The following is a 27970-nucleotide window of genomic DNA, read 5'->3' on the forward strand; positions in this document are numbered from 1 at the left end:
GTTGCTTTAACATCAATGCTGTAATTTGCATGTAACACGCATGAGATTAACCTATCGAAAACCGCGATTTTTTCACGTAATTCTATTCTCTCTGTTATCTTCTATCGGAGATGTGATCCACGTTGTAATAATATACTAAATATATAAATAATACAATACAATAATAATACACTAAATCAATCAATAGTTTTTTAATCTGTAAAACATTTAGAATTATCAAAATATTTTGTTACAATCACTGTCATCTGTATTTGCAAATAACAGGGAATAACTTACACTTAATCGCGTTGCGTTTTCTTTCGTAAATATATTTTCCAGGAAAGATATAGAAAGGTGCATTGTCATAATACTTATAAGTTCTAGCTGTACCCTCTAGAAACTTCGAGAAAATGTTTTTGAAACATACTGAGATTGGTTTTCTCTCCGCGGGCTCTCTCCGAGAGAGAATAAAAAATCGAGTCGACAATAGTGGGTAGAATACGATATTTTGAATATCTCGTAGTTCGGTACAATTTAGTTTGTTACATGCACGGTGTATCCCAGATTGTAACAAATGTTAATAATACTTAAATCTTTTAATACTTTCGTCTCAGAACGTTCGGGAAATTCTACGTAAGTGTTTTTAAGACACATATAAAGGCTAACAATTTCTTCAATTTAAAGATCGTTAAGGAGCTAATGCCGCTTGGTTCCTCTACATTACAAGGTCGATTTATCGAGAGAATTCAGACCTGTTTATATTACGTTCGACGCGTTACGATCGCGGCGCGGAAATCATGTAAACGAGTTCATGAATGATATGGATAACGAATTGCTCATGCGTGAAAAAGCGTTAAAGAATGAGACTACGCTTTCTTCTTGCTTGCAGTTTTGATCTTTCTCGAAGCGGAAATTTATGTGTAATTGTCGTAGAAATTCCCACGGTATATGTGTAAAAACTTTCTTAAAATAATGTAAAACGAACCCTGAATAACCCGACTAACTTGAACCCTCCCTTTTACCAGTGAGATCGGCGCCACTATAGTTAAAAAGGGGGACCTTGGCATATTTTGGAAGGACCCTCTTTTTTCCCGAAAATACAAGTCCGAAGGGGAACGTTTGCTTCTCAGACTCCGCCTTTGAAGGGTCTTATTCCTATAACTGCATGCCTTTGCTCTAGCAGAAGGAATGCGAGGGGAACGTGTTATATGTCCTGCATCGGCTAAGTCTTCACATTTCTCTAACACAGTTTGCCCAGTGTACATAATGAAGACGCTTCATTCATAGCTAGAAATTTTAAATACGGACGGATTTATGTTATATATGCTATAGATTGCTATTTCTATTCGAGATTTATTTAAATCAACGACACAAATGTTGGATTGGCCGCGGCGGAACAGTATCTTGACCTCCAAGATCACCCGGACTTAACTACGCTCGATTTTTATTTATGGGGTCATGTCAAAAGTTTAGTTTATGCCACAAATAGTCAAAATGTTGCTCATTTAAAAAAACAAATTGTATATAATAGCCAGGATAGCCAATTTCAAGAATTAAAAGCTCAATCCATCTTATTGTTAGCAAAAATTCATGAGACTGTGATTTAAAGAGCACAGGTTTGGACTCAACAGGAAGACCAACAGTTTCAACAATTTTTTAAAGTAAAAAGTAAGAAATTAAAAGATTCATTGCCTATGTGTCCCCAAACAAAAATAGCAATCTATAGCAAAATCCGTTAGTCGAGACATAATTACCGTAAAATAATTTTTTACGTATTTATATATCGTAAAATAATTTTATTTTCGTACGATTTTCGGGGCAATAAAAGAAAAAGTAGTCCGAAAACGATAAAAATTGTAAAACAAGCTGGGATATCTATTGGACCGATTTAAGCGTCAGCGTCGAACGTGCCAAGGATATGAGGAGATTTCAAAGGGTCAATCATTTCCCCGGGATGACGGAGACATGTAGGAAGGATCTACTCGCTCGTAATCTCAATCGCATGCAGAAGTTGTTCCCGAAGGACTACAACTTTTTCCCGAAAAGGAAGTAAGAGGAGAGATCCGTGCCCATAGCTATTATACTTCTCTCTTTTTCAACAATAAGTCATTCAACACAAAAGATCAAAGAAAAATCTCTTGCCGCATGCTCCATCCAGTACTATATATGTCGATGGTCTCGACATATGCTCTATATACGTATATATATATATATATATATATATATATATATATATATATATATTTACAATAAGTAACATTCATAAAAACTATAGAGAGGTTTCATACAAATCTCTCTATAGTTTTTATGAATATTACTCATTATAAATATAAAATACATTTTATTCAAGTTATATATTAATGTTTAAATGTTATCATTACCTAGATAGAACAGAAAATTATAATGATATTAAAATAACGAGAAAACGATTGAATCGTGATAGAAAAGTTAGTTTTTATAGTCATTTTTTTCATCATTTTTGGACACGTCACTGTAGTTTTCCGTTCTATCAGAAAAAGGAGCCCCTTCTAAAATAGTATTAGCGTCAGGCCTCGGAAAGTTACTATCCGTCCCTCATTCGTAACGCTCCGTATGACGTTATGGGTGCATTCGTTTACGCATCCGAGTGCTAAAAAAGTCCTACAGCATGTGTCACGTGCACTATAGATTTTCAGCGCTCGGGTGATGTTTCTGTACGCAGCCCTACGTGAAAGAATGCACTCTATTTGAGCGATGAATGAATCGTTTAAATGTCGACCGCTCAACGTTCTCGCTTTCGGATTCGTGTTCGCTAGGCACTGGGCGCTACGATAATTCGTACGTGCATTAAGAAATACATATTATATGTAATAAATACGTTTTATCGTAGCTGACGTGATGTGTTTTAAGAAATAAGATCTCGGGCAACGACACGCACGTGATTCGCAAGCGAATCGCTATTAGTGGCCTTTGACCGATTAAGTCGATGATTCTTCTCGGAAACGGAGTAACGGATATGACACGATTCATCGGGAGGAACGCTCACGTTATTTTATACTTCAGAGCTCACGGATATCTCATCTTCACTACACATATTTATGCACACGTGTGTGTATATGTGCGCGCGCGCGTGAGAACTGCGCTATGGAAAATTTTATTTCTTAAAACACATTTATTAGCTATAATGCAAAAGCTTTATTTAGACAGCGAAATAATACGAAATGTACTTTTTGTATTACGATAATATTAAGGTACATCTTCGTTATAGAGAGACGAGCAAATTTTATGTATTATAGATATGATGACGCAGAGATATGATGACGAGGCTTAGAGTTAAATTTTTTTCTAGTGTCCCCCGAATTAACACATGGCGCAGTTATATAAAGAGCGCCTTCCGAGAATTCGTAATCATTCGCGATTGCGTGTCACGGCTCACGGCGTTAAATGCGCAGAAATTTGGGTGGGCGTATATTTAGATAGATAGATTAAGCGGACGAGATAAATTTCGAAAACGTCATGCCGCTTGACTCTATTAAGTGATACACGTGATAAGATAGATCCTTTTGTAAGCCATTAATTCCCGCAAACTGTATAACCTGCGATACATATGTGCGCGATCGTACACAGAAATCCTTTAAAACGCTCTCAAGGAGAGAAGAGGAGAGAGAAAGAAAGAGAGAGAGAGAGAGGAAGGGAATGAGAAAGCGCAAATGACGCATTTTTGAAACAACACGGGCGGATGTTCAGGCAAAACCAGGCAACACCGGAAATGTCTAATGCGAAACATCCTTCCGCAAGGCAAAACGTCCATACAATTTTTCCGTCTTGTGAAATCTCGTCTAAAAACACGTCTCAGATGACTTTTCTTTTAATCCGTCTTGTTAGTTATGTGAAAATGTGTCACGTTTCCCATAGGAAGGCGGCTAAAAAGAATAGGACCTACCACAGTCGACCACACAGCGGGGGCTGCGGGGATGCGCTCGATAAAATTGCCCTTCTACTTATTCGTCAAAGGTCGCTCAAGGGCGAAAAAGATTCGCATCTCATATTGTCAGACAGAACGCAAGAAAGATGATGATTTTTAGACCATTTTGCTATCATTTTGACTCTATCGTGACTTTCCGTTCTACTTTATAAAGCATTTCTCTCGCTCTCTCTTTCTCTTTGGCTGCTTGTTGTGAACGTACGTGTAATCGCGACCGAGTGGCAGCCGCGCTCATTATCGTGGAATTTCACCGCGCGAGCGGCGAGTCTCGGCCGCGTATCGGAATATACCGAGTGAAATCAGGCGACCTTTCGCTGGCGGCTCCCCTCACTGAATATATATATATATACTAACTTCTATAGCGACGTACGCCGCTATAGAAATTTACGGTATGTGAGAGCGTTACGAGAGAGGAGTCCCAAGTTCCTCTTTTATCCTTGTCTATCTCACAGCGTAGTGGAGTGGATATGGGGAGGATTGAACAGTACAGGTCGTCGATCAAGATCAGACAAGGATAGAGCGATGCTCGAGACACCTTGGAATGTTCTCTTTCATATCGCACTGATAGGCTTATAGCGTTAAATTGTTATATTTCCCGCCGCCTCGTCTCGCATTGCTCGTGTTAGCGCGCGTGAGCGAATGTGAGTGAATGCCAGTATAGTTAACAATGCCAGGGTACCTAGTCTTGAAATTATTATTCATGAAACGAATTCAAGAATAGCTACCCAGACCCGACGGGCGCCGACGGACCCGGCTGGACGCTGGACGCTGGACCGTAGTCGGTCCATCAGTGCCGTAACTTCTCGCTGGCGCGCCACGATGAATAGACATAGAGACATTCCTTCTAATCCCTGTCCTTTAAATCCCTTCCAGGGATCAAAGATAATATCATTTTAGTTATTCATTTTCGACATTCACGCCTCCAAAAATTTCCAGAAATCTCCAAGGCAGCTTTCCAGGAATGCGACGTTTGAGAGCATGAGTCAGATTTTTGGTGTCTGTCACAAACTATGACTTTTTGGAGGAGGGAAATAAAAAATCTTATTTTACACTTTGATGAGGAATAAATGTAACTAAGTGGCATAAACGTGTCGTTATAAAAATGGCGTCGGGGGACAGAGTTACCTAATTACACAGTGGCAGTCAACGTGTTAAGATATCGTTGCGTATCACCCTTCTGTGAACGAGTTTCGCATAGCAACTGGACTTGCGGCAAAGTCCCCTCAAGGTATAAAATTATAAGTCATGTCGAGAGCAAAACTTGAGGTAAAATCAAACTAGACTCTAAGAACGAGTAAAAATTCGTCAATTCCATCCGCAGTCGATATATCAAGATGCGCGATAAAAAATTTGTCGTATATTTCATACATATGCTTCATAGATATTAAAAACAAAAGTAAAATAATGCATATATATTTGCGAAAATCATGGGCAGAGGGAAGAAGGGTAAGGAATGTAAGAAGGGTAAAAATTTCTTTCCGTGGGAACGCGAGGTGCAAGAGCCTTTATCCGGTTCAGCCACGTCCCCCGGCTCCCCACGTCGCTCGCGGCTGAAGGCAGCAGAGGCAGCAACGGCCAACGATGAAGCGGCGGAAGAGAATGTAGATGGAAGGGGGGCTGAGAATGTATAGAAACCACGGTTGTACGTTACTGCGGCGCCGTAACTGCGCACAGACGGGTTCCGTGAGATTCCCCAGCATATTCCCTAATCCCCCTACCGAGGTGGAAGGCACTGGAAGGCACTGGAGGGGAATGGAATATTGGAATATCTCTTTTGCCACCGCCGCGGGCGCCGCGCCGTCAGCGCCGTGGCATCGCGTCGACTCGTTGCGGCGTTGGTGCGTACGTTGGCCTCGAACGGAGAAGGGAGACTCGGGAGAGAGAGAAGCCGTCTCGGCCATTGCTGTGTTCCTACGTTCCATTCTATAGTATAGTGCGATTGTACGCGCCTGTAGTATACGGACCGCGGCTTTGTGAAACTCCACGGAACCGAGTAGCGCGAGTTGCGAGCGATCGTGACGTCCGAGCATACGTGAAGTGTCGTACGCGTTCCGCTGTGTTGTAACCGTGCGCGAAGCCTCGTTATCCTCGCGGGCGAACGAGCAGCGAAACGTCGAACGCGTAAACCCGCTCGATACTTACAACGCAACGTTCGCGACACACAGTCGCGAAACGAAACGGCATAACCGAGGTAGAGAGCCGATCGACGGAACAAAGCCGTGCGTGGCGGAGCCAGCTGCGCGGAAAGGCCAAAGCAAGCGTCGCCGCTCACAGCAATCCGGTCGTCCAAAATCGATTCGGGTACGTTTCTTCTGCCTCACGCACCACCTCGCGCGTCGCACTTTCCTCAATAAATCTTTCCTTGTGTAAGAAACGCCAGAGAGATTTTCTATTTTTTTCCCCCCTTCCTGTCGCGTATCTCCTCTTACCATCTGTCCGGATGCTCGCCCGACGGCCTGGCGCTTTCACGCGAGCGTAGCGGGGTCACGTATTGTTCACATGCGAGGCTAAAACAGGCTGAAATATTTAAAATAGCGTGGATTCGATAAGAGCAGTTGACCGCAAATAACTGATAAACGCTTGAAAATACGATTCGCCCTGTTTGTTTACTATCATCCTTTCCTCCGTCTGCCGCTCCCCTCTCCTCCCCCTCTTCCCCTCCCTCTCCCTACCTCTTTATCGGCACCTTTTGACGCAGTGTGTTCCGCGGCGTCGTTTATTATCTAACATTGTTGGGCGGGTCCTGCGTTAGCGGAAAGCATGGCGATGTAACTAGCGGGGGGCAAATAATTCGTAAATAAAAAAAGAAAGGGAAAAAAATAGTAATCGGCGTTAGAGGGATCTTTAGAGAGAGTAGCGGGGAGAACTTGAAACAAGTTAAATGTTTTGCTTTTTGTATACGTCAACATCCCCTTGGAATCAGATCTGAAAATAATTGTTTTTTTTTTACCATAAGATTCTTGATCGACAGAGTTCGCGAAAAATAAGAGACTTCAAAATTATTTCTACTAAGATTGACCTTTAAAACGAATTTTTTGCAAACAGGATGCGAAATCAACTTATGTTGAAAGAGTCGTAAAATGTCAGGCACTGCCGAAACCATCTGGCGAGCAAAGAATTTTATGAAAGAGAAAAGGAAACTTGAAACTCGGATCACGCATGTCGGTCTTTGTTGCTATTCTACGCTATATTTTTCGCACTTAAAATGAGATAGATGATACTTATGCGGTGTCTCAGAAAAACTGGTGGTAGAAGCGAGAAGGATGATTCCACATGAGAAAATAAGTCGAAAATGTAGAATCAAATTTTCTTTTATATCCGGATAGCCAAATCTGTCGAGAACAGATTTTGAAAGCGTCTGCTACAAATTTTGCAAATTCAAAAATTCAGCTATTACAGAACAAACTGTTGATTTATTAAATTTATCGTATATAATGTACACTTGATTTATATCGATAAGTAATCAGATGTAAGAATTAATTAATAGCTGATAACTAATTAATATGTTATTTCTTATATCAGATTCTATAAAAAAAAAAAAAAAATCATTAAAAATGAACGTTAAAATGAGAATGACAGCACCACAAATTTCTAATATAAAGTATAAAAAATTGTACGTTGTCACATGTGCATTTCTTATCTTTCTCTCTTCGTTCCTCCTCTCTTCCCCCCTCCCCCTCCCCCACTCTGTCTGCTGTCTGTCTCTTACAAAAGGTTTTGACGAATTATGAGGGCATTTACCTGTCTCCTTTGTGACTCATTCCCAAAATTTCGGCAACTTGATTTGGCTGTCCGAGAGGTTTTTAAACCTTTCGCGTTGAAGGGCCCGAACACCGAACAGAACCTTTCGACGCGAAAGGTCAATACGCAATGGGTTGTGGCGACAGAGTAGGTTCTCGAACTGAGGCGCGACAAGTTCTGGCAAGTCTGATTCCGGGCCCTTGCCATCAGTAATGCCAGATGGAAGACTGAAACAGCACTCCCTACTGTTACTGACCACATACTGTTACTGATAGCTGGCATGCTGTCCGGTCTGCCGTCTGGCATCCCTGGCGTCCTTACAGTTCAGACCTGCGGCCATGTATTTTAATTTCCAGAAAAGCCTCTTCAGACACTATAATACCCGCGCTTTTGAATCGAGCTACGATTTCATTCTGGTTTTTTTTTCTTTTTTTTTCCCCGAGACGAGATAAGAATAATAATCACGCTCGAGTTGTGTGTGTGACTTTCGATAAGCTTGTTTGTCATTGCAGAGAATATTTAACAAAAGATAGTGGTATCTAAGTAGCGTCTAGATCATTCATTTCTATGTCTTCAACGCGGGAGGTCCGTGCTGGATTTCATTTATGTCTATCTAGCTGATCATAGTCAACCGAATTGAGGACTTGTGTGCGGTTCTTTTTTTTTACTCGAATCCATTCCGAAGTAAAGATGAAAAATGAACATACGCTAACACGCCTCGTTTCCCGTATATCTCGAGTCTTTCGGATATTTTTTTTATATGAAATTGGACTGAGCGCCAACGGCGACAGCTCCTCGCGACCGACGTTGGCGAAATCGGTTGTCGGACGGCCTTTCGATTGTACGCTTCCGTCGCGCCTTGTTGCCAGCTCTCTCGCGGCCGGGAATAATAAAGAAGACTCGAGAGTCCAAAGGAAACGGAGCGCTGCGCGCTGATGTCATTTTGTAATTCTCCGGCCGATAAGTGTATCTCCCGCGTGTAGCATGCGTGAGCGTGCACTTCGACCGTCTCAATGCGTCATTTGCAATACAGGAGATGTCATTGCAAAACGTACGAACACGGGCTTTGTGGCATTTAATTCTCAGCTTGATCCGCGGATTGATTTTCGCCACGGCTGACTCGAGTCGCGATTAGCGAGAACGCGGCGATATGCGAGGAAACTTTTGTTGAGAAAACATGGAGCTCCTGGTGAATAAAGCCTTAAAGCCCGGTGTCCACGATGCAAGAACTGTGTCCAAGTTTCGGTTTAAGTCAATGAAACTGCTACTTTTCTGTAAGTGCTGCAAGTTGATCGGCTTAAACCGAAACTTGGACACAGTTCTTGCATCGTGGACACCGGGCTTAAGATGACTGGCTCAATAACAAATAGTCTTGTTGCAGTCGATTCGAAGCGCTCGAATTAGTCTCGATCGTGAGATACCGAGGATAAGAAAGAAATCTCCGCGCAGGTGTCTAATCGAATCTTAGCCAAGAGATAATCAAGATCGTTTCAGATTAGGACTGCGTCGATAGTTTCGTAACACCCTGTATATCGCGACGGTGTTGTCTCGATTTTTCGGGCGGCGTCCCCCTATCTGAGCACGCGGCGTGCCGCACCTTGACGTCAACAAATGAGGAGAGAAAAGACGCCGTTCCCCTGGAGCGGCGGGACGCGGGGGACACCCGTGCGGTGGGCGACGAACGAAGGTTAAGCTGCGGCAGAGTCAGCTATGCAGGCGGATGACTCGGTTTCACGGTATCACTGCCGTCGCGTCGTCGTGACCGAGGCGTTTCCTCTTTAACGAGACGCTGTCGCTAGCCATGCGAAGTTAGCAAGCAGCGAACGTGGCGATCTCGAATACACACGGCCGTAGCAACTTTGCACCAGACCCGACGGACTCTCGCCGATGAGAGAGACATTTCCCGTGTCTCGTCGCAGGCTGAACTTATTCCTCGTAAATAAATACCGCGGATTGTCGATACTTTTCAACAGTTTTATAACCTGAGAATTTTTAAATATTTTTAACTTCGAGCTTTCGTTAAGTATTTCATTATTTTTGAGAAAATATCCTCTCATTTCGCCGGAGCTCTGTGATAAATTCAGGAGAGATTTCTTTATCACCGCTTCACGAGAAATCCGGGCCTCGACGAAGTGGAGCGAAGATGAACGGGGGGCACACACGTTGCCAGGCGCTCCTACCGTTACAATTCACTCCGCCGCCCGGGTATACGCGTCGCGTTCTCGTGTAATGTAATAAGACGAACAGAAATAGAGGCCGTGCAACGGCAACGTTGCATATACCCGGTGTCGCAGCTGACAGCTGTGCTCCTTCTGAAGCGCGTTGGTAGTTTCTCGGGGAAGTCGAATTTCTTGTCGATGTATAGCAACACGGCTTCGTGGGTAGATCTACATGTACACGCGAAGTCATAAAAATGTTTTTTAACGTATAAATTTGCACGCATATCGGAGGCATATTTGGTGTGCCCTCAGTCCGAATGTTTGCGCGTCATGACTGTTGGTTATTCGAAAAATTTGTTACATTATTTATTTTTATTAATTATATATTTGTATTATTCATTACTTTTGTTATTTATCATTATTATTAATCCTACGTTACTCGTATACGGTGTAAAATACATTCCAGCCTAAGAAATCTACAACATTCACCGAGTAAAACTTTTTTATCGATCGAGAGCCGTACAAACTGTCTCGCAATTAAAGAATATTTGCTAATTTTCATCTAAAAGATATATAGAATGTTATCAATTAAATTGTAAATTGAATTGTATTTAAATGTAAATCATCGAAGAAAATAATGAAAATTGAGATGCAATGTTTGAGGTGTAAAATACATTCCACGCGTGTAATTATATTAAAAAAAAAATCACGAGTAATGTAAAATTAATTACACTTGTATTATTCATTATTGTTAAATTATTATTATTTATTTTATTGTCATTATTCGCCCAACTGCGAAATATCACCTCCATCCTGCTTCGGGACAGCGTTGCCGTTTCTCGAGTGATCAACGGTCATAATGCGTGAATATTTAGACAGGCACATTCCCAAGGCATTTATATCTGCACGCTTTCTATTATCCGTAAACCTGCTGGCGTCTTTTGTACTCCTCATTGGTTCTTTTATCCAGAAAGGAGAACCGGAAAGGGAGTAAAAGAATACCTCAGATATTGTATGATGAGAATATAATAGTTTTTAAATAAGAATTTCTTAGAAAATACTTAGGGCCACTATATTTCCAACGTTAACTTCTAACTTCTAACCGACCGTTAACTATCGAAATAGCCTACTTCTGTTGACTACTCTGAGAAGTTTAACAGTCGATCAGAAGTTAACATACGTTGGAAATAGTGGCCCCAACTTATCGCCATTTCCGCCAAAGCACATAACATGGCGTAGCGATATACGACGGTCGTAGTCCGTAGTCCTCGACCTGACAAATCAGGATACGCCAAAGCTTGTGCGTTTCTTACGTCCACGATGTGGATATGCGCGAAGGACGTCATTTACAAGTCCGACAGGCTTTGGAAGCCTTTCGCCGGTGATAAATGTATAACGCTCGCGGGCAAACCTAAGCTATTCTTTATCCAGGCTTGCAGAGGCGACGAATCCGATAGCGGTGTTATGCTGTCCCCTCGCACTTTAGTAAAAACGGAAACTGATTTGGTAGTTTCTTATGCTATTCGACCCAAGCTCTCCCTTGGCAACAAGTACGGCGCCGCGGCGCCCTGTCGCAAGATCAGAGCTGAAAACGCCTTTTTCGACGGAATCAAACAACATGCTATCAATATCACATCGTCGCCCCTCTCCGCTTCGTGGAGAAACCTCGCCGAGAAAATCTATTTTCTAAACTAGGATGCAGTGTATATTATGTCATATGTGCTTTGGCCCTTAAGGCCATTGCACGTGACAAAGTTTTAGTCATAATCGTAAGACCGTAAAAAAATAGACCACGCACAGTCGATTATTCTCCTTGAGCTCGAAGAATAATCGAGTGTGCGTGGTCTATTTTTTTACGGCCTTACGATTATGACTAAAACTTTGTTACGTGCAATGGCCTTTAGTCTCACAAATTGTCCGAGATTCGTACGCTCAAGGCGTATATACATCGCGCAATAATAATAACTGCATTTTAACAGAAAAAGCAGCTTAGTGCCTCGTGATTCTTTTCTTTATAATGAGATCCGGTGACGGGTTAAAGGCAGGAACCAATAATTACGTTAAAGAATCGCTGTGCGCTCATCTGCTTTCTCTGCTGAACACAGTGAGAGTCGTCATTCGTTTATTTTATGATGTGCGTTTTTTTTAATGACGCGACAGCTTTGACAGTCCGATACGTTCATTCACTCACGAAATACGTCGAAAGTTGAGAAGCAACTATACGATAACCGGAATAATAATATCGAGAATATTGATGTTTGGAGAACGCTTTTACTTCTTTACGTGCAATTTTTACACACGTGCGCATAAAAAGCTACTACGCGTAATTGCACGTATACGCGATAAAGCTCAAAGTTGTATTATGATTTTTATTTTTTTTTTTTGCGATTTATATCTTGCCCGCAATCGCGCGATAGTATAAAAGGCATTATTTTTAATGGCGACGTTGACGCGGCTGCGCACTCCAATCTCTAAACTCCAACGTGGACAACGTGTTCGTGTTCTCCCTCTTAAGTTCTCAGTCGATCACGAGATACGAGATCGCTCCCGCACGCTCCCGATTAGTCCCGGTTTGTCGATGCGGAACGTGGGTTACAGGATAGATGTAAGTTTTTTCGGTCCTTTTTTTTTTCCTTCTCTTATTTCGTTCGCGTTAATATAAAATATATCAGGCGAGCGGCAGGTGGTATTTTCCACACAGGGAAAAATAGCGTCGCTGAGAATGACAGTTAAAATTTATTCTTACATATTTTTTTGCTCGCTAATAAACCACGTGCTCGTCGACATTTGTATTCACCTGTAGTACTTACCGCGCACACATTTGTGCAGTTTTATTCGGTAAACGAACTGACCGCAGTGTCCACAGTATGTCAGCAAACTCGATCGGAAATCCCTGGAAAATTGGCGTCAATTGTATCCATATAACGTATCCTTACCACGTGCGCCCCACGCATGAATCCGCCATGATCCTACGTTGAACTTTCCATTCAAGCTATTTGATATCTTCGTGTAACATCATAAAATATTTCATAAAAATCATTACCATACGATATTTTATAAGAATATTTTAAAATTATGTATTAATGGTTAAATATTATGTATAATGTAGTTGCCATTGTCGTGGAAACATTGTTACAACTTTTTCTCAAGTATTACTTTTTATAATAATAAATTTATAGTTCTGTAAATATATGTTGAAAACGAAACTATTAGTTTCGACGATATGAGGCGACCCACGCAGCCTGTACCGAAAGTTCAATGTAGGACAGGTGACGTTTAGTATTTTACCAACACAATCTGACTATTGACAGATGCAAACGCAGATTCTACTCAATTTTTGCTGCCACTCTGCGTCAAATAGTATAACAAAATTGTTATTATATTTAAATTTAAGCATCTAATGATATTTATTTCTTCTTTACAGGTTCACAAGGGCATCTTTACAAACATTAAGAAAATGACTGGATGCATCGAACACTACACGATTCCTCAAAGCCGTTTGCCACCCAGTTCACCAATAACGTCTCACTTATTTTTCGACGAAACAGATGATATCGGTTGTGCCGATTATCGATTTGAATCCACCCGGTTGGAAAGCTTCAAAAACTGGCCATGTTTATGGATAAAGCCAGAGAAACTCGCGGCCGCGGGTTTTTATTATACTGGAGAGAGCGACAAGGTAAAATGTTTCGAATGCCAGATAGAAATATGCGAATGGCAGGTGGATGACAATCCGATGGCCGATCATCAACGGTGGTCTGGGAGGTGTAGGTTTATTCGTAATATTCCGTGCGGCAATGTGCCGATCGGTACAGATCCTAACACGATTCCGGCACCTGTGCCTAAAGGAGTGGATGTATGTGGACCTTATGGTTCGATATATATGCCTTACTCTGGACCAGACCATGAGGAGATAGAAGAAAGAGTAAATTGTAAATTGAGAGGGATGGCCTCAAGACCGAAGCATCCTGAATATGCCAGTTATGCTGCGAGATTAGCCTCGTTCGACAGATGGCCTAAAGCAATGTCGCAAACTAAAGAGACACTAGCAACTGCTGGTTTCTATTACACGGGAAGTGGCGATCAAACATTGTGCTATCACTGTGGTGGAGGATTAAGGGATTGGGAGCCAGAAGATGATCCCTGGGTAGAGCACGCCAAGTGGTTCGAATACTGTCCTTATCTGATTTTAACTAAAGGGACGGAATTTGTAAGCAGCATTACCGGGAGAACGTACGTCGGAGCAGTGAGTATTTAACAAAATATATTTATTGTTATTAGAATTGTACAATTTGTATATTTCAATATTTGTAATAAATATTCCCATCTATTTAAAAAATAATAAACTAATTATGTTGAATGTATAACAACTAATGTATAATAATTAATTTTAATTTATTTATTTATTTATTTTTTCAGGAAAATATACCGTCTGCAATTAATAAATTGGGTGAGAAAATTGAGAAAGATAATGATGCTGAGAGTATTGCTAGCGGAAGCTCTCAAAATTCGATCTATTCTGAAGAAACTCATACTACAGAAGTAAGTGCCGTATCAGGAGAGGCTAGCAGCGAAGAACAATCTGTCCAAGGTGATAAGCCATGTGACAAGGATGCAAGATCATGCAAAATTTGCTACAGTAGAGAAGTACGGATCGTATTTATGCCGTGCGGACATTTATTGGCGTGTGCGGAGTGTGCGAAAAATATGAAAATATGCGGCGTATGTCGTAAGCCTGTTGAACGTACTGTACAAGCGTACATCTCATAGTGTCTTTATCCATGTGATAAATAATCTGCGGATTCTGCTGTAAAATTTTCTACTTATCATCATAAAGACTGATACTTTCAAACAAAACTGAATGACAGGACTCATGTAGCATACCGGTTAGCAGGTACAAACTATACAATGTTGAAACTCTCGTTAATGAAACATTAACTTCACGGTTGTCGTGGTTCTCAATAGAAAGGATTTTCTATTGAGACCACAATTCTATCTCGTATTCCGTTATAATATTAACAAATCGTGAATGTACTTTGTAATCGTTGTACAAGAAGTAATAGATGTTCCTATATTCAAATATATATATACATATATATGGCTATATAATCGATATTGCAAAATTGTTAGTCGGTGTGTAAAACACATATGGCATATCACAAATTTTCATATTTTAACTATCGAACGACGCAAATACAGGAAGTCGTTAAAATCAGAAAAGATAGATTGTACCTGCAACGGAACGTTGCTATTTGAACGTTTTCGAGTTTATATTGTTCCCCCAATTCCATATTTGCTGAAAAAAAAGAAAACATTGTGATGTAAGATAAAGATAAAGCAGCACCATATTGGACGAGTACAAATAGCAACACGACATGAAGTCTAGTCATTAGTATTATATGATGAGTAATGATGAATAAGACCATATATATACATAAAAATGTGTGTAAGTTAACGAATATCTCAACATTTAGTTTATGATTTCGCCTGTATAATAGACTGAGCATTTCCATTCGAGAGCTTCTGACAAGACTGAAGGACAAAAGATATGTTTGCTGAGATTGTTTCTCCATCTTTCCTTCTTTCCAAAAGGTTAGAAAAGAAAAGCGTCTCAGCAAGCATATTTTTTGTCCGCCAGATCTTGCTAGAAGCTCTACAATTGGCAATGTTCAGTCTATTATATACGTTTATGTGATCGCCAAACGTTTCGATTCGTATTGAATCTTCCTTAGTGGCAAATTGAAGAGCAATATATGTTATAATGAAGAAATTTAGTTTAATCAGCCTGTTTTTTTCACTAATTTTTATTATAATCTATTAGACATGCTTCGTTGTAGTTTATACATATTAATATACCGCAAATTATTAAACGCATTATTGTCCATAAGTGTAAAATATTGTAACTTAAACATAACAAATCTAAGCACACCAGGGTACGGTTGATAAAAATCAACTAGTGTTGATAATACAAAATTGACGCAATGTTCAGTTTCAAGGCTCTCGACCTATCGCTATTATGGATCTCGCAACGTGAGATAAGCTTTTGACCGTCGATAGGGTACGTTTCACTTGGCGCTCACAACGCTGAGCATCATTCGTCCTTGTTTGACAAATAACAAGGATAAAATGAAGCGAAGCGTTGCGAGCGTTAAGTGAAATAATGGACAATTATTATCTTTAAAGCGACGTAAGAATTTGTTGATGTACGTGTTGTGTATCATTTCATATAGGTAATATGGCCAATAAATTTAATTTAATAAATCTAAGATTAAGAAACGAGGAACTTTTAGTATACTCGATAATACATAAAGGATGTAGCTCTTATGGCTGCATTGGCGCACATTTATAAGTATATTTACATTATTCTTTCACATAAGATTGCTATTGCATCAAATAAGCCTCAGACTTGGTCATTCTACGTAAAACCAAGGTAACAAAAGGTTTGTTCGCGTCGCATGCCCCACCATGCTCCTAATCCACTCCAACGCACTCCAAAAATTAATCTGCTCCAATCGCCACCTTTTATCCGTGATCCAAGTGCTCTTGGTGTTTATTGGAGTATGCGACGCGAACAAACCTAAGGTAAAAAGAAACAATCATATACAAGTGGCCCACAATTATATAATTGAATCGAGTTCCTAAAAGTAAAAATTTTATGTTTATATTCACGCATCGACTAATCGATTAAATTAGAAATTTTGAAAAGATTCGGTGTATATGTACGTACGTTATTCGTCAGCGACCCGTCCTATCCTGAGATAAGGGAGGAACATATAGAAGCCTAAAGACGCTGTTGGTTGTTCTTATTAAAATCACTAGAACTTTCCCCCCTTATATACCTCAGGAAAGGAATCGTTGACGGGCAGTGTACACATACACACATACAGGGGATGGGTAAAATAATGGTGAACATATACGAACTGGGAAATACACTACAAAGTGTTCACGTTATTTTATCTATCCTCTGTATATAATACTTTCGTAATCTTTTTAAACGTAAATAACTTAATTAGACCAGTACAGGAATTGCATTTTAATGTCGAAAATATATTTAATTTATCTGCAAATATTTTTTGTATATATTAGGTCTATTTAAAATAAATTAGCGTATTCACACGTAGAGGAGTATAAGTATGAGAAGTATAAGTATGAGTATAAGGAGTTAGAGGAGTATGCATATAATTTTTAAACGTCAGCAACATAGCGGCTTCACTGAGCTGAACTTAGCAAAGTTATACACAATAGATACACACATGCCAGCAACCACATTTCAAGGATAATTCTTAGAAAGAATGCAATATTGTATATAATTCTTGTTTTTCGAATAACTTACCCGAAATAATTTTAAAACGGAACAACATTACGGTATCTTCGCTTTATTTTGCGAATGTATAATTAATATACGGGGACTTGGTATATAAATGCACGTTATAAGTATATATGATAATCGTCTGGAAAATAGGATTCTACTAGGTATAATAGTCGTTCGGTATATACGATCTCTTTTGCGTTAACGAAGCTGAATTATAACATTGTGTGTTCAACAATGGGAAACGAGACCAAAAATTTTGCGTTTTTATGTTGCGTAATTGTTTTCCTAATAAATTTTCTCCTTGTAATTACGTTCCCTCTGTTCAAAGTTATTCTGTTCTATCAGTACATCGTTATATATGTATACACTTATACATCATATAGTATATTATATATTTTTGTATGCTTATTTTTATGATAAATGTTTATTTTTACATCACGAATGCATATTTATGGCAAAGATATTTTCGCGTTGAGCCAACCAACCAACCAACCAATCAACTTTCGGATATATGGCGTTTTTTTTTTTAGATATCTGCGATAAAATGCATTTGTGACAATCGGTACGTGTACCCTGGGCAAAATAACTTTGACATAATACTGTACAAAAAGTAGCGATTCATATACACATGTAATGACGACAATTATAATACGAAATAAAATTTCAAAAGAGAAAAACTGTTTTTCAACGGCATTCCATGCGCGCATGTGATCCTTGCACGTCCACTTAATGATAAGAACAGCGTGATAAAAGAAAACGGCACGTGAGTTAATTGCGTCGTTTAACAAATAAGAAAAATGAGTTATCTCTTCTTTTGTGTTTGTAATGCATAACGCGCTTGCCTAAGAATTGCATTCAAATAAAGTAGATGATAAAAACTTGCGCGGTATGAACCTGACGGTTAAAGACTTTTTTAATAACAGCGCAGTAAGACTTAGTTTGCTCAACTGGAATAAATTAGGTATGTGAAACAAAATTTTTATTGAACTAATGCAAATTAAGAAATAATTAACGCGCGTTAAACATATGCGTTTTCATAGGTTACTCCAATCAAACGCGTGCTTCTTTCAAACGCATGTGTTTGATGTGCAATTTTACACGCGGCAACGCGTGCGCGTGCATGGAAACCAGTAGAGTAAGATTCCAGGGCTCCCAGACGTAACTTATTTTGTGAAAGACAAAATGTGGGACATTGAGTAGTGTTCATATGAACTTTGAATACCTGCGTACCTGCAAAGGTGGTTAGACGGCCGATTTACAGGTACCAGGTGAGAAAGGTAAGTAAAAATAGGACTAACTTAACTTAAATTCTGAAAGCTGATTTTTATATATACTTTATAAAATATTATTACAAAATAATATTCAACACTGCCAGACACTTTCCGCCGGCCATAACTTCCGCCAGACGCTTTAAAGCTCCCTAAAATAAAAAAAAATAAACTTTACTTAATTCTGACGCTTGATTTTTATATATGTTACTTAGCGGACTATTTCAAAACTACATGTGCTTAGCTAGACAAATCGTAAGGGCCAAACATCCCCCCAGACACCAAAAACATTCAGCCGTGAGTATGAGCGCGAGGGTACTATGCTCGCGTTTTAGAGCGAGTGAGATATCTATGTGAACTAATTTACCCCTCTTAAACTCAGTCTTATAATATCTATGAAGATAAGTCAGAAAAAAACACCGTCCTTTTTGCTTCCTCATAGAGGAAGCTTTGTTTTCGTGAATTTCATATATGAACCTTTGATTGCGCATAAAGTTGGGTCTAGTCAATCAAATTTAAATGAATTATATATGAAATAGGGGTAGAAGAAACCAACGAAGAGATTGGTTTTTGAGTTTTTTCTGCCAATATGTTCAGAGTGTTCTAAAATGTCGAAATATCGCATTAAAATCGCATGTCTGTATGTGTGTATGTGCAGATTTAATGTCCGTGATTGCTCTAACTTCCGCAAATATTGAGATATCGGGCTGTTTTTTTTTTAATCGATAGAGTCTCGTTCAAGGAAGGTTGGTATTGAATTTGGCGATAATCGGTAAAGGGGTTCTTTTTAAAAAAAATTTTAAATTTTTTTAGAAATGTCCGTGGTTGCTCTAACTTCCGCAAATATTGAGATATCGATCTATTTCTAATTTTATTATATTTCTCAGTCTTTTCTACCCCTATTTCATATATAATTTTTTAAGATTTGGTTGATTAGACCCAGCTTTATACGCGATCAAAGATCCATAACTTTGATCGCATATAAAGCTAAGTCTAATCAACCGAATTTAAAAGAATTATATATGAAATAGGGGTAGAAAAGACTGAAAAATATAATAAAATTAGAAATAGATAGATATCTCCAAATTTGCGGAAGTTAATATGTTCAGAGTGTTCTAAAATGTCGAAGTGTTGCATTAAATCGCATGTCCGTACGTATATATGTGTATGTGCTGATTTGATGTCCGTGTTTATTCTGACTTCCGCAAATTTGAAGATATCGATCTATTTCTAATTTTATTATATTTCTCAGTCTTTTCTACCCCTATTTCATATATAATTTTTTAAGATTTGGTTGATTAGACCCAGCTTTATACGCGATCAAAGATCCATAACTTTGATCGCATATAAAGCTAAGTCTAATCAACCGAATTTAAAAGAATTATATATGAAATAGGGGTAGAAAGACTGAAAAATATAATAAAACTTAGAAATAGATAGATATCTCCAAATTTGCGGAAGTTAATATGTTCAGAGTATTCTAACATTATGCAACAGCTTTCTAAATTCTTTATCCTCTATAATTTATTTGAAAGAGAGCATGCTTTATAATATAACGGCACTTTTTAACATTGTTTAATTCCGTACGCTGATGATTTAGGAAACTCCGTTCTTCTCGCCAGTTACCTTTATTCGGTAACGTTTCGAAATTTTTTATTCTTAATTTTTTGGTAGTGTGTTTTTATTAGCACTAACATTGTATATAATGTTAATATTTTCTTTGTATTTTTATTAATCGTAAGTTCGATGAAATCACTAACAGGGTATAACATATTTCAAATAATAAAAATGCATACTGTTCATATACCGACAAATTGATTAATTGGGCGAAAGTTGTCTCGCTTATAAAATAGTATTTGTAATATTTAATTTGTATTTATTAATTATAAAACAGATTGTATGTTAAAATATTTAAAGAACAACTTTGTTGTTTGAAGAAAACATGTTCATACATTACAGTTGATCCCAATTGTTATATGTATTGCTAATCTTGCAAAATATGTTGCTATATTTTACGTGCGCGTGAATTCTACATATGTGCATATCGCTGTGCACTTGTGTCTTTTAATAAGCAGGGTATTATTAAATACATTAGTAATTTAGTAAACAATACAATATTAATATTAATTATTATTAAGTAATAGCGAGAATATATTATGTATTCGTCGAGACGCTTGAAAGATCATAAAATTATGAAAAATTTTTTGAGTTGTGAGAAAAGCGAAAATCGCGAGTTTGGAGTCGTCTGTAATTCCTCAGAAATCGCTCCTGTTACGCGGGAAGCATGAAGAGCAAGGAATTGCATGCAGGAGGTATTCGAACAGCGCGTAGCGGCAAAACGAGTTTGCAGTCGTTTGTAATTCCTCAGAAATCGCTCCTGTTACGCGGGAAGCATGATGAGCAAGGAAGTTGCAGGAGATATTTCGGCAGCGCGCGCGGCACGCCTACCCCCACTTATTATCCACCGCCGTCGGAATGGCGCGCGGTACGGATCCCCAGTCCAGCCGACCACGACGGCCAATCAGAGCGCTGGCTGGTATGCACAGAAAAGGCAGTAAGCTCCCGCGCTCTGACCAATAGCGGCGTGACTAAGCGGAGGCAATGTGGGGAGGCAACACCCTCGTTTAGAATATTTCCGTCAACCTCCTTGCTCAACATGCTATGCTGATACTTTTGCCGAATTAAACGCGAGTTTTCGACGCTAAGAATCGCCATTTTCGCCTACTTAACCTCTTAATAAATAAAATATGTACTTTCAACCATTGTTATGATCTTTTGTGCATCTCTACGATACGTGATCAAATTCTTTTAATTGTTTAAATTTAACCTATAAACACTAAAATACGAAATTTCGTTTATTATTAGTATATTTATTAATTATATTTGTTTAAATTACAATTACGTGACGCTTATGCGGCACGTAAAACGCTTCAACTCATTTCCCACGGTGATCATGGCACCGTAGCAAATTGAAAAAACCCGTAATGCATGTGTTTTTCTAGGAACAGCAAGATATAACTTACATTACTTTGATAAAAAATTTCCAATTATTTAATAGAGATTAACAAGCTCATGAAACAAATTAGCGTTGTGTCAACGTATAATTTCTGAGACTCGTTTAGCATCGGGCGACGGCATTCGTATAGCTCCTTTCTCTCGTTGCCTAGCATTATATACGCAAAGGCATTTTATAACTCTTTATCGTTTAATCTTGCTTGAGAGAGCATACTTTGCATTAAAGGATACATAGCAGTGATTAGATGAATATATTTTTCGAGATTTCTTTATATCGTTTGTCACATTCTCGACGCTCTAACTTTCTCGCCGAGCGAACTATACAACGGCATTCGTAGCTCCTTTCCCTCGTTGGTTAGCATTATGCAACAACATTCTATAACCTTTTATCGTCTAATCTTGTTCGAGAGAGCATACTTCACATTAAAGGACAGATAACAATGATAAAACGAACGCATTTCTCGAGTTTTTTTAGTGTCATTTGTCGCATTTTCGGCGCTCCGACTTTCTCATTGAGCAAACTACAAGTTTCTTTCTCTCGTTGCCTAGCATTATGCAACATCATTCTATAATCTTTTATCGTTTAATCTTGTTCGAGAGAGCATGCCTCACATTGAAGGATAGATAACAATAATAAAATTAACGTATTTCTCGAGATTCCTTCTTTGTCGTTCGCATATACATATATTGCAGAGTTTTTTATCTTCCCGAATGTCGCCCGACGGCACCCTCCGCTATACCTTTCCCTCGTTGGTTAGCATTATGCAACAACATTCTATAACCTTTTATCGTCTAATCTTGTTCGAGAGAGCATACTTCACATTAAAGGACAGATAACAATGATAAAACAAACGCATTTCTCGAGTTTTTTTAGTGTCATTTGTCGCATTTTCGGCGCTCCGACTTTCTCATTGAGCGAACTACAAGCTTCTTTCTCTCGTTGCCTAGCATTATGCAACAGCATTCTATAACTCTTTATCGTCTAATCTTGTTCGAGAGAGCATACCTCACATTAAACATTAAAGGATACATGAAAATGATGAGATAAATGTATTTCTCAAGATTTGTTTTGTGTCGTTTGTAACATTTCGGACCGTCTACCTTCCCACCGAGCGCGAGCGACGGCATTCGTAGCTCCTTTTTCTCGTTGACTAGCATTATGCAGCAACAGCATTCTATAACTCTTTTTCGTCTAATCTTGTTCGAGAGAGCATGTCTCACATTAAAGGATACATAACAATTATAAGATGAATGTATTTCTCGATATTTGTTTTGTGTCGTTTGTAACATTTCGGACCGTCTACCTTCCCACCGAGTGCGAGCGACGGCATTCGTAGCTCTTTTTTCTCGTTGGCTAGCATTATATATGCAACAGCATTCTAAAACTCTTTATCGTCTAATATTGTTCGAGAGAGTATGCTTCGCATTAAAGGACACATAACGATATTAAAATAAACGTATTTCTCGAGATATTAAGTCGGTGTCGCGTATATCCGAAGATCGGCGCTCTGAAATATACAATACGCGACACCGACTAAATCTCGAGAAATAAGTTTATTTAAATATTGTTATGTGTCCTTTAATGTGAAGCATACTCTCTCGAACAATATTAGACGATAAAGAGTTTTAGAATGCTAGCCAACAAGAAATGTGTATTATAGCCAAGAATACCATCCGGCGGCTCTCGGTGAGAAAGTCGAAGCTCTAAAATGTTAAAATAAAATAAAAAGTCGCTCGGTGCACGTTTCGTTAAGATCTTGCGCACTTTCTCGTTTTAGTAATTGAAACTGTAAAATTGGCAGTATTAATAATGACTACGTCCAATAGAGCAGATTTCAAACTAACGAGTGATAGTTAAATCATCTTTCTATCGTTTGCGGTTGCCGAGATATATAGGTAGGTAAGCGTAAACGAAAGTACATAATTGCGAGTAATATAATTGAGTAATATATACCAATAGGGCAAAGTATAAAGTACAAAGTCTTTTTCAAATCATCTTTCTATCATTTACGAGATATAAGCGTTTTATGAAATCATTTGGCGTTCGATTTTTACGCCACGCGCGCGCTTTATCATGTTAAATAAATGGAAGGACGTACGTGTTAGTAACAAAATCGCTAGATATTCCAATAGCGCATCAGAGTATAAACTAAACAGTCCTTTTCGAATCATCTCTATATCTTGGGTGGTAGCCCATAGATATTTGCGATAAACGATAAGGAAAACTTTTTCGCGCCAAGCCAGCGACACATGGCCTTGACCTACTTTTGACGAGCAGCTGTACATTATTGATTTTCTTTCTAAATAGCCTTGACCTAGATCGCCGAGTCCGGACATGCCGGCGCGCGGCGTGTGCACGACAACGCATTAAAGAAATTTCGAGAAATACGTTTATTTTAACATCGCTACGTACCCTTTAATGCGAATCATGCTATCTCGAACAAAATTAGACGCTAAAGAGTTCGTCGCATTTCGGAGTTTTTCTTTTTCTCCAACTACCGCCCGATATCATTCAGCGTTATTTCTTTCTCGTTCGCTAACATTATGCAACAGCTTTCTAAAATTCTTTATCCTCTATAATTTTATTTGAAAGAGAGCATGCTTTGTCTGAAGAGGATATATCAAATATAACGGGACTTTTTAATTAACAATTGTTTAATTCCGTACGCTGATGATTTAGGAAACTCCGTTCTTCTCGCCAGTTACCTTTATTCGGTAACGTTTCGAAATTTTTTATTCTTAAATTTTTGATAAATGTGTCATTTATTAGCACTAACATTGTATATAATGTTAATATTTTCTTTGTATTTTTATTAATCGTAAGTTCGATAAAATCACTAACAGGGTATAACATATTTCAAATAAATAAAAATGCATACTATTCATATACCGACAAAATTGATTAATTGGGCGAAAGTTGTCTTGCTTATAAAATAGTATTTGTAATATTTAATTTGTATTTATTAATTAATAAAACAGATTGTATGTTAAAATATTTAAAGAACACTTTGTTGTTTGAAGAAAACATGTTCATACATTATAGTTGATCCCAATTTGTTATATGTATTGCTAATCTTGCAAAATATGTTGCTATATTTTACGTGCGCGTGAATTCTACATATGTGCATATCGCTGTGCACTTGTGTCTTTTAATAAGCAAGGGTTATTATTAAATACATTAGTAATTTAGTAAACAATACAATATTAATTTAAATTATTATTAAGTAATAGCGAGAAATATATTATGTATTCGTCGAGACGCTTGAAAGATCATAAAAATTATGAAAAAATTTTTTAGTTGTGAGAAAAGCGAGAATCGCGAGATTGGAGTCGTCTGTAATTCCTCGGAAATCGCTCCTGTTACGCGGGAAGCATGAAGAGCAAGGAAGTTGCAGGAGATATTCGAACAGCGCGCAGCGGCAAAACGAGTTTGCAGTCGTTTGTAATTCCTCAGAAATCGCTCCTGTTACGCGGGAAGCATGATGAGCAAGGAAGTTGCAGGAGATATTCCGGCAGCGGCACGCCTACCCCCACTATTACCCATCGCCATTGGAACGGCGCGCCGGGCGCGCGACGAGGATGCCCAGCCTACGGCCAATCAGAGCGCTGGCAGGTATGCTTAGAGGGGTCAGAGGTTCCTGCGCTTTGACCAATAGCAGCGTGACTAAGCGGAGGCAATGTGGGGAGGCATCACCCTCGTTTAGAATACCTCCGTCAACCTCCTTGCTTAACATGCTATGCTGATACTTTTGTCGATTTAAGGTGGAAGCACATAAAATTGCAGGAGCCTTTAAACGCGAATTTTCGACGCTGAGAATCGCCATTTTCGCCTAACCACTTAATAGAGAATATGTACTTTTAACAATTTTTATTTTGTTTCGTGCATCTCACGCGTAATCAAATCCAACTTTTTCTCTAATTATAAACCGACATTAAAATACACATTTTGTTGAATTATTGTTCTTTTTATTAATTATATTCGTTTTAATTCCAAATAATTCCCGCGATAAAACATAAGCAAAGTAAGAAGATAATCCATAACGCATATTTTTCTCGAAATAGTATCTTACAATACAAAATAACATTATAATGCAAATAACTTGTTAGCTAATTTGTTTGTTTAATTAATACGCAATTATTAACTATTAAAGCATCATATTAATGTATACATATTTTTCGAAAATCGTTCATAGTACCGCGCATTAGAATTCAGAGCTTCCTATTTTCGTTATATAGCATTTTGCAAGTGTATTCTAAAATCGTTTATCGTTTAATTCTTAGAAAATAATGCCGTGCATTAAAGTATACATATACATACATATGTACATGTATATTGTATTAAATTAATTTTTATTTCAAGATTTGATTAAAATTTCGTCCGGTAAAAACAGATCAATTTGTACAGGCCCTCCATCACCCCCGCCAACTTTAATTGACGGTCCTCTTGTCTTTACTATTTTATTGTTATGGAATGACAATAAAATATATTTACTATTTATACTATTATACTTTACTTTACTTTTATTATACTTTATTTACTATTTTGTTATGGAATTTACAATAATATAATTAACATGTAGCATGTACAATTTCTTTATTACAATTTAAAATTTACAATTTGTTTTACATCAAAAAGTAGCGTTAGACCAGACTGTTCCCCCCCCCCCCCGCCCTAAAAATAACACAGTTACACCGTAACATTAGCAGTTGTATAAATAACGAGAAATACTGCGCAACTTAACAAGTCCACAATTAAGAATCTAAAAAAAATATATTTGTATCTTCTGAAGTCCATGACAACGTCCACGCGCGCGTTATCTAAGAAAGCCAAATATAGGTTTCGTTTGGCCGAGCTTATTTTCCTCCTCTAATCCTTTCATAAGTGTTTCGTTTAGCTTGAGACCGATATCCTTTCCAAACTGTAAAATCGAAAATCCAGATTCAAAGGCAAATCCTGAATAGTTCGCCTTCAACCACAGCGTGTAATAATCAATATATACAGGGACTGTTATATCACCTGCAACATCTTAATCAAGGTACTAGGCAGCAAGCTATCGTATCCTAGTTTGACCACGGATGTCACCTTGCCATTTGGCATCACGGACATGAGGATACTAGCCGCACTGCAGGATTCTTCTTCCAACGTTGGATCTATCACGAAATTGTCTCCAATCTGTTAGAGAAAAGGTTTTTTTTCAGCGTAGCATTTAACATTTTTATTAATTTAACACTGAATCTTAATTGCCGAAAATGTACAAAGTAATTAACAAAAAGTTACAAAAATAAGAAAAAATGGTATCTTTTTTTATAGAAAACGTAATCTGCTACCATATCAACTCATTTATTTTACAATAATGCTTAAAGATTATTGCATACCTTGCATACTATTACTACCAATGGATAATTCGTGACATCCAGCTTGATACAGTCGTAAGGATCGTACGACACCTGAATATCCGGCTCGCCACCGTCGAGCATTGCTGTGATCACCCTCGGAATTTCAGTATTGTACAACGCCGCCTTCACCGCTGCACCCACAGCGTCGAATAGATTTCCGCCGCATTGAAGGATCTGGAAAGGTGAAGGAGCAATGAAGCAGACTTCTAAGCGCGGTCGCATCCAGTCATGTATCGTCTGATAGTACTTACCAAGATATCCACGTACATTTTCTAACACTTCTTATGAGGTATTATACACAGCTGTTTCAAATCGAAGGCATCTGGCGTCTGATAAGCCATGGAAAGGACGTTACTTATCTCAGTCGCCAAATCGTCCCTGCCTTTACCTTCGAATGCCGGTGTAGCGTTAGCGGAGCTGGAGAAGACAATCAAAAATAAGTCACTCAACGTTAATCGAGAATCCGACTACCAGTCTACGAAAAAGTCTTTCGGCATACGGCGTACGGCGTGTCGATCAGCTCCAGTTTCACGCCGACCAATACATCCGTGATGTTGCCTATGCGTAATCTCGCTGATCCATGCGCGAGCTTCATCAACCTGGTTTCGATCTCAATAGAACGATACTGATACCTGGATCGACCGTCATTTCTTAGGTCAAGCTGAAATTAACAAATTAATTGTTACAAAATGTATAAGATACTCAGTGCACGCAATGCACGTGTTGTTGTTGACGGATATACTCACGTCGACTCCATGAATAATAAACGTCTTCTCGCCCAAACTAGTCTCGGCCATCTCGCAGAAACCGACTTTCTCGATATAACGTCTATTCTAACTCGGAAACACGATCATAAATGTCGAGTACTTGTTATGTTTATACTGCTGTAACAGGGCAACGTAACCTCACTTTTACGGAAACTCAGATCAGCGTGAGTCGATTCTCGCTATCGCAGCGACAACGAGCAACGAGCGACCGCGCGTTTGGTCCGTTTTTCGAAGAGCGACTTCGACCAAACTCTAATCAGCAGTCCAAGCCGCTCAGTAGCAGTCGAACGTGATTGGCTCTTACTTTTAGAACCAACCAATCAACGTAGAGTGTTGATAAGACGAACTCAACAGTTGTGTCTGCTGAA

The 27970-nt window shown here is 38.7% G+C and overlaps 1 protein-coding gene and 1 pseudogene across 2 annotated transcripts; one reads left to right on the forward strand and one right to left on the reverse strand.

The window, feature by feature from the left end:
* The first annotated feature begins 5758 nt into the window (after positions 1-5758).
* LOC139808507 (baculoviral IAP repeat-containing protein 7-B-like) lies at positions 5759-15155 on the forward strand. 2 transcript variants are annotated; one of them, XM_071770563.1, is made up of 3 exons: positions 5759-6244; positions 13268-14089; positions 14263-15155. In XM_071770563.1, the coding sequence occupies exons 2-3, from the start codon at positions 13301-13303 to the stop codon at positions 14611-14613; spliced, it is 1140 nt and encodes a 379-aa protein (XP_071626664.1). In that variant the 5' UTR covers positions 5759-6244; positions 13268-13300; the 3' UTR covers positions 14614-15155. The 2 variants fall into 2 exon arrangements, with proteins under 2 accessions (XP_071626664.1, XP_071626663.1); XM_071770562.1 differs by lacking the exon at positions 5759-6244 and adding an exon at positions 12298-12448.
* A 10860-nt stretch (positions 15156-26015) lies between these two features.
* Positions 26016-27802, reverse strand: LOC139825367 (exosome complex exonuclease RRP42-like; annotated as a pseudogene).
* Between the last annotated feature and the right edge of the window lie 168 nt (positions 27803-27970).

This window comes from Temnothorax longispinosus, chromosome 2 (assembly GCF_030848805.1).
Source record: "Temnothorax longispinosus isolate EJ_2023e chromosome 2, Tlon_JGU_v1, whole genome shotgun sequence".
Classification (NCBI taxonomy): domain Eukaryota; kingdom Metazoa; phylum Arthropoda; class Insecta; order Hymenoptera; family Formicidae; genus Temnothorax; species Temnothorax longispinosus.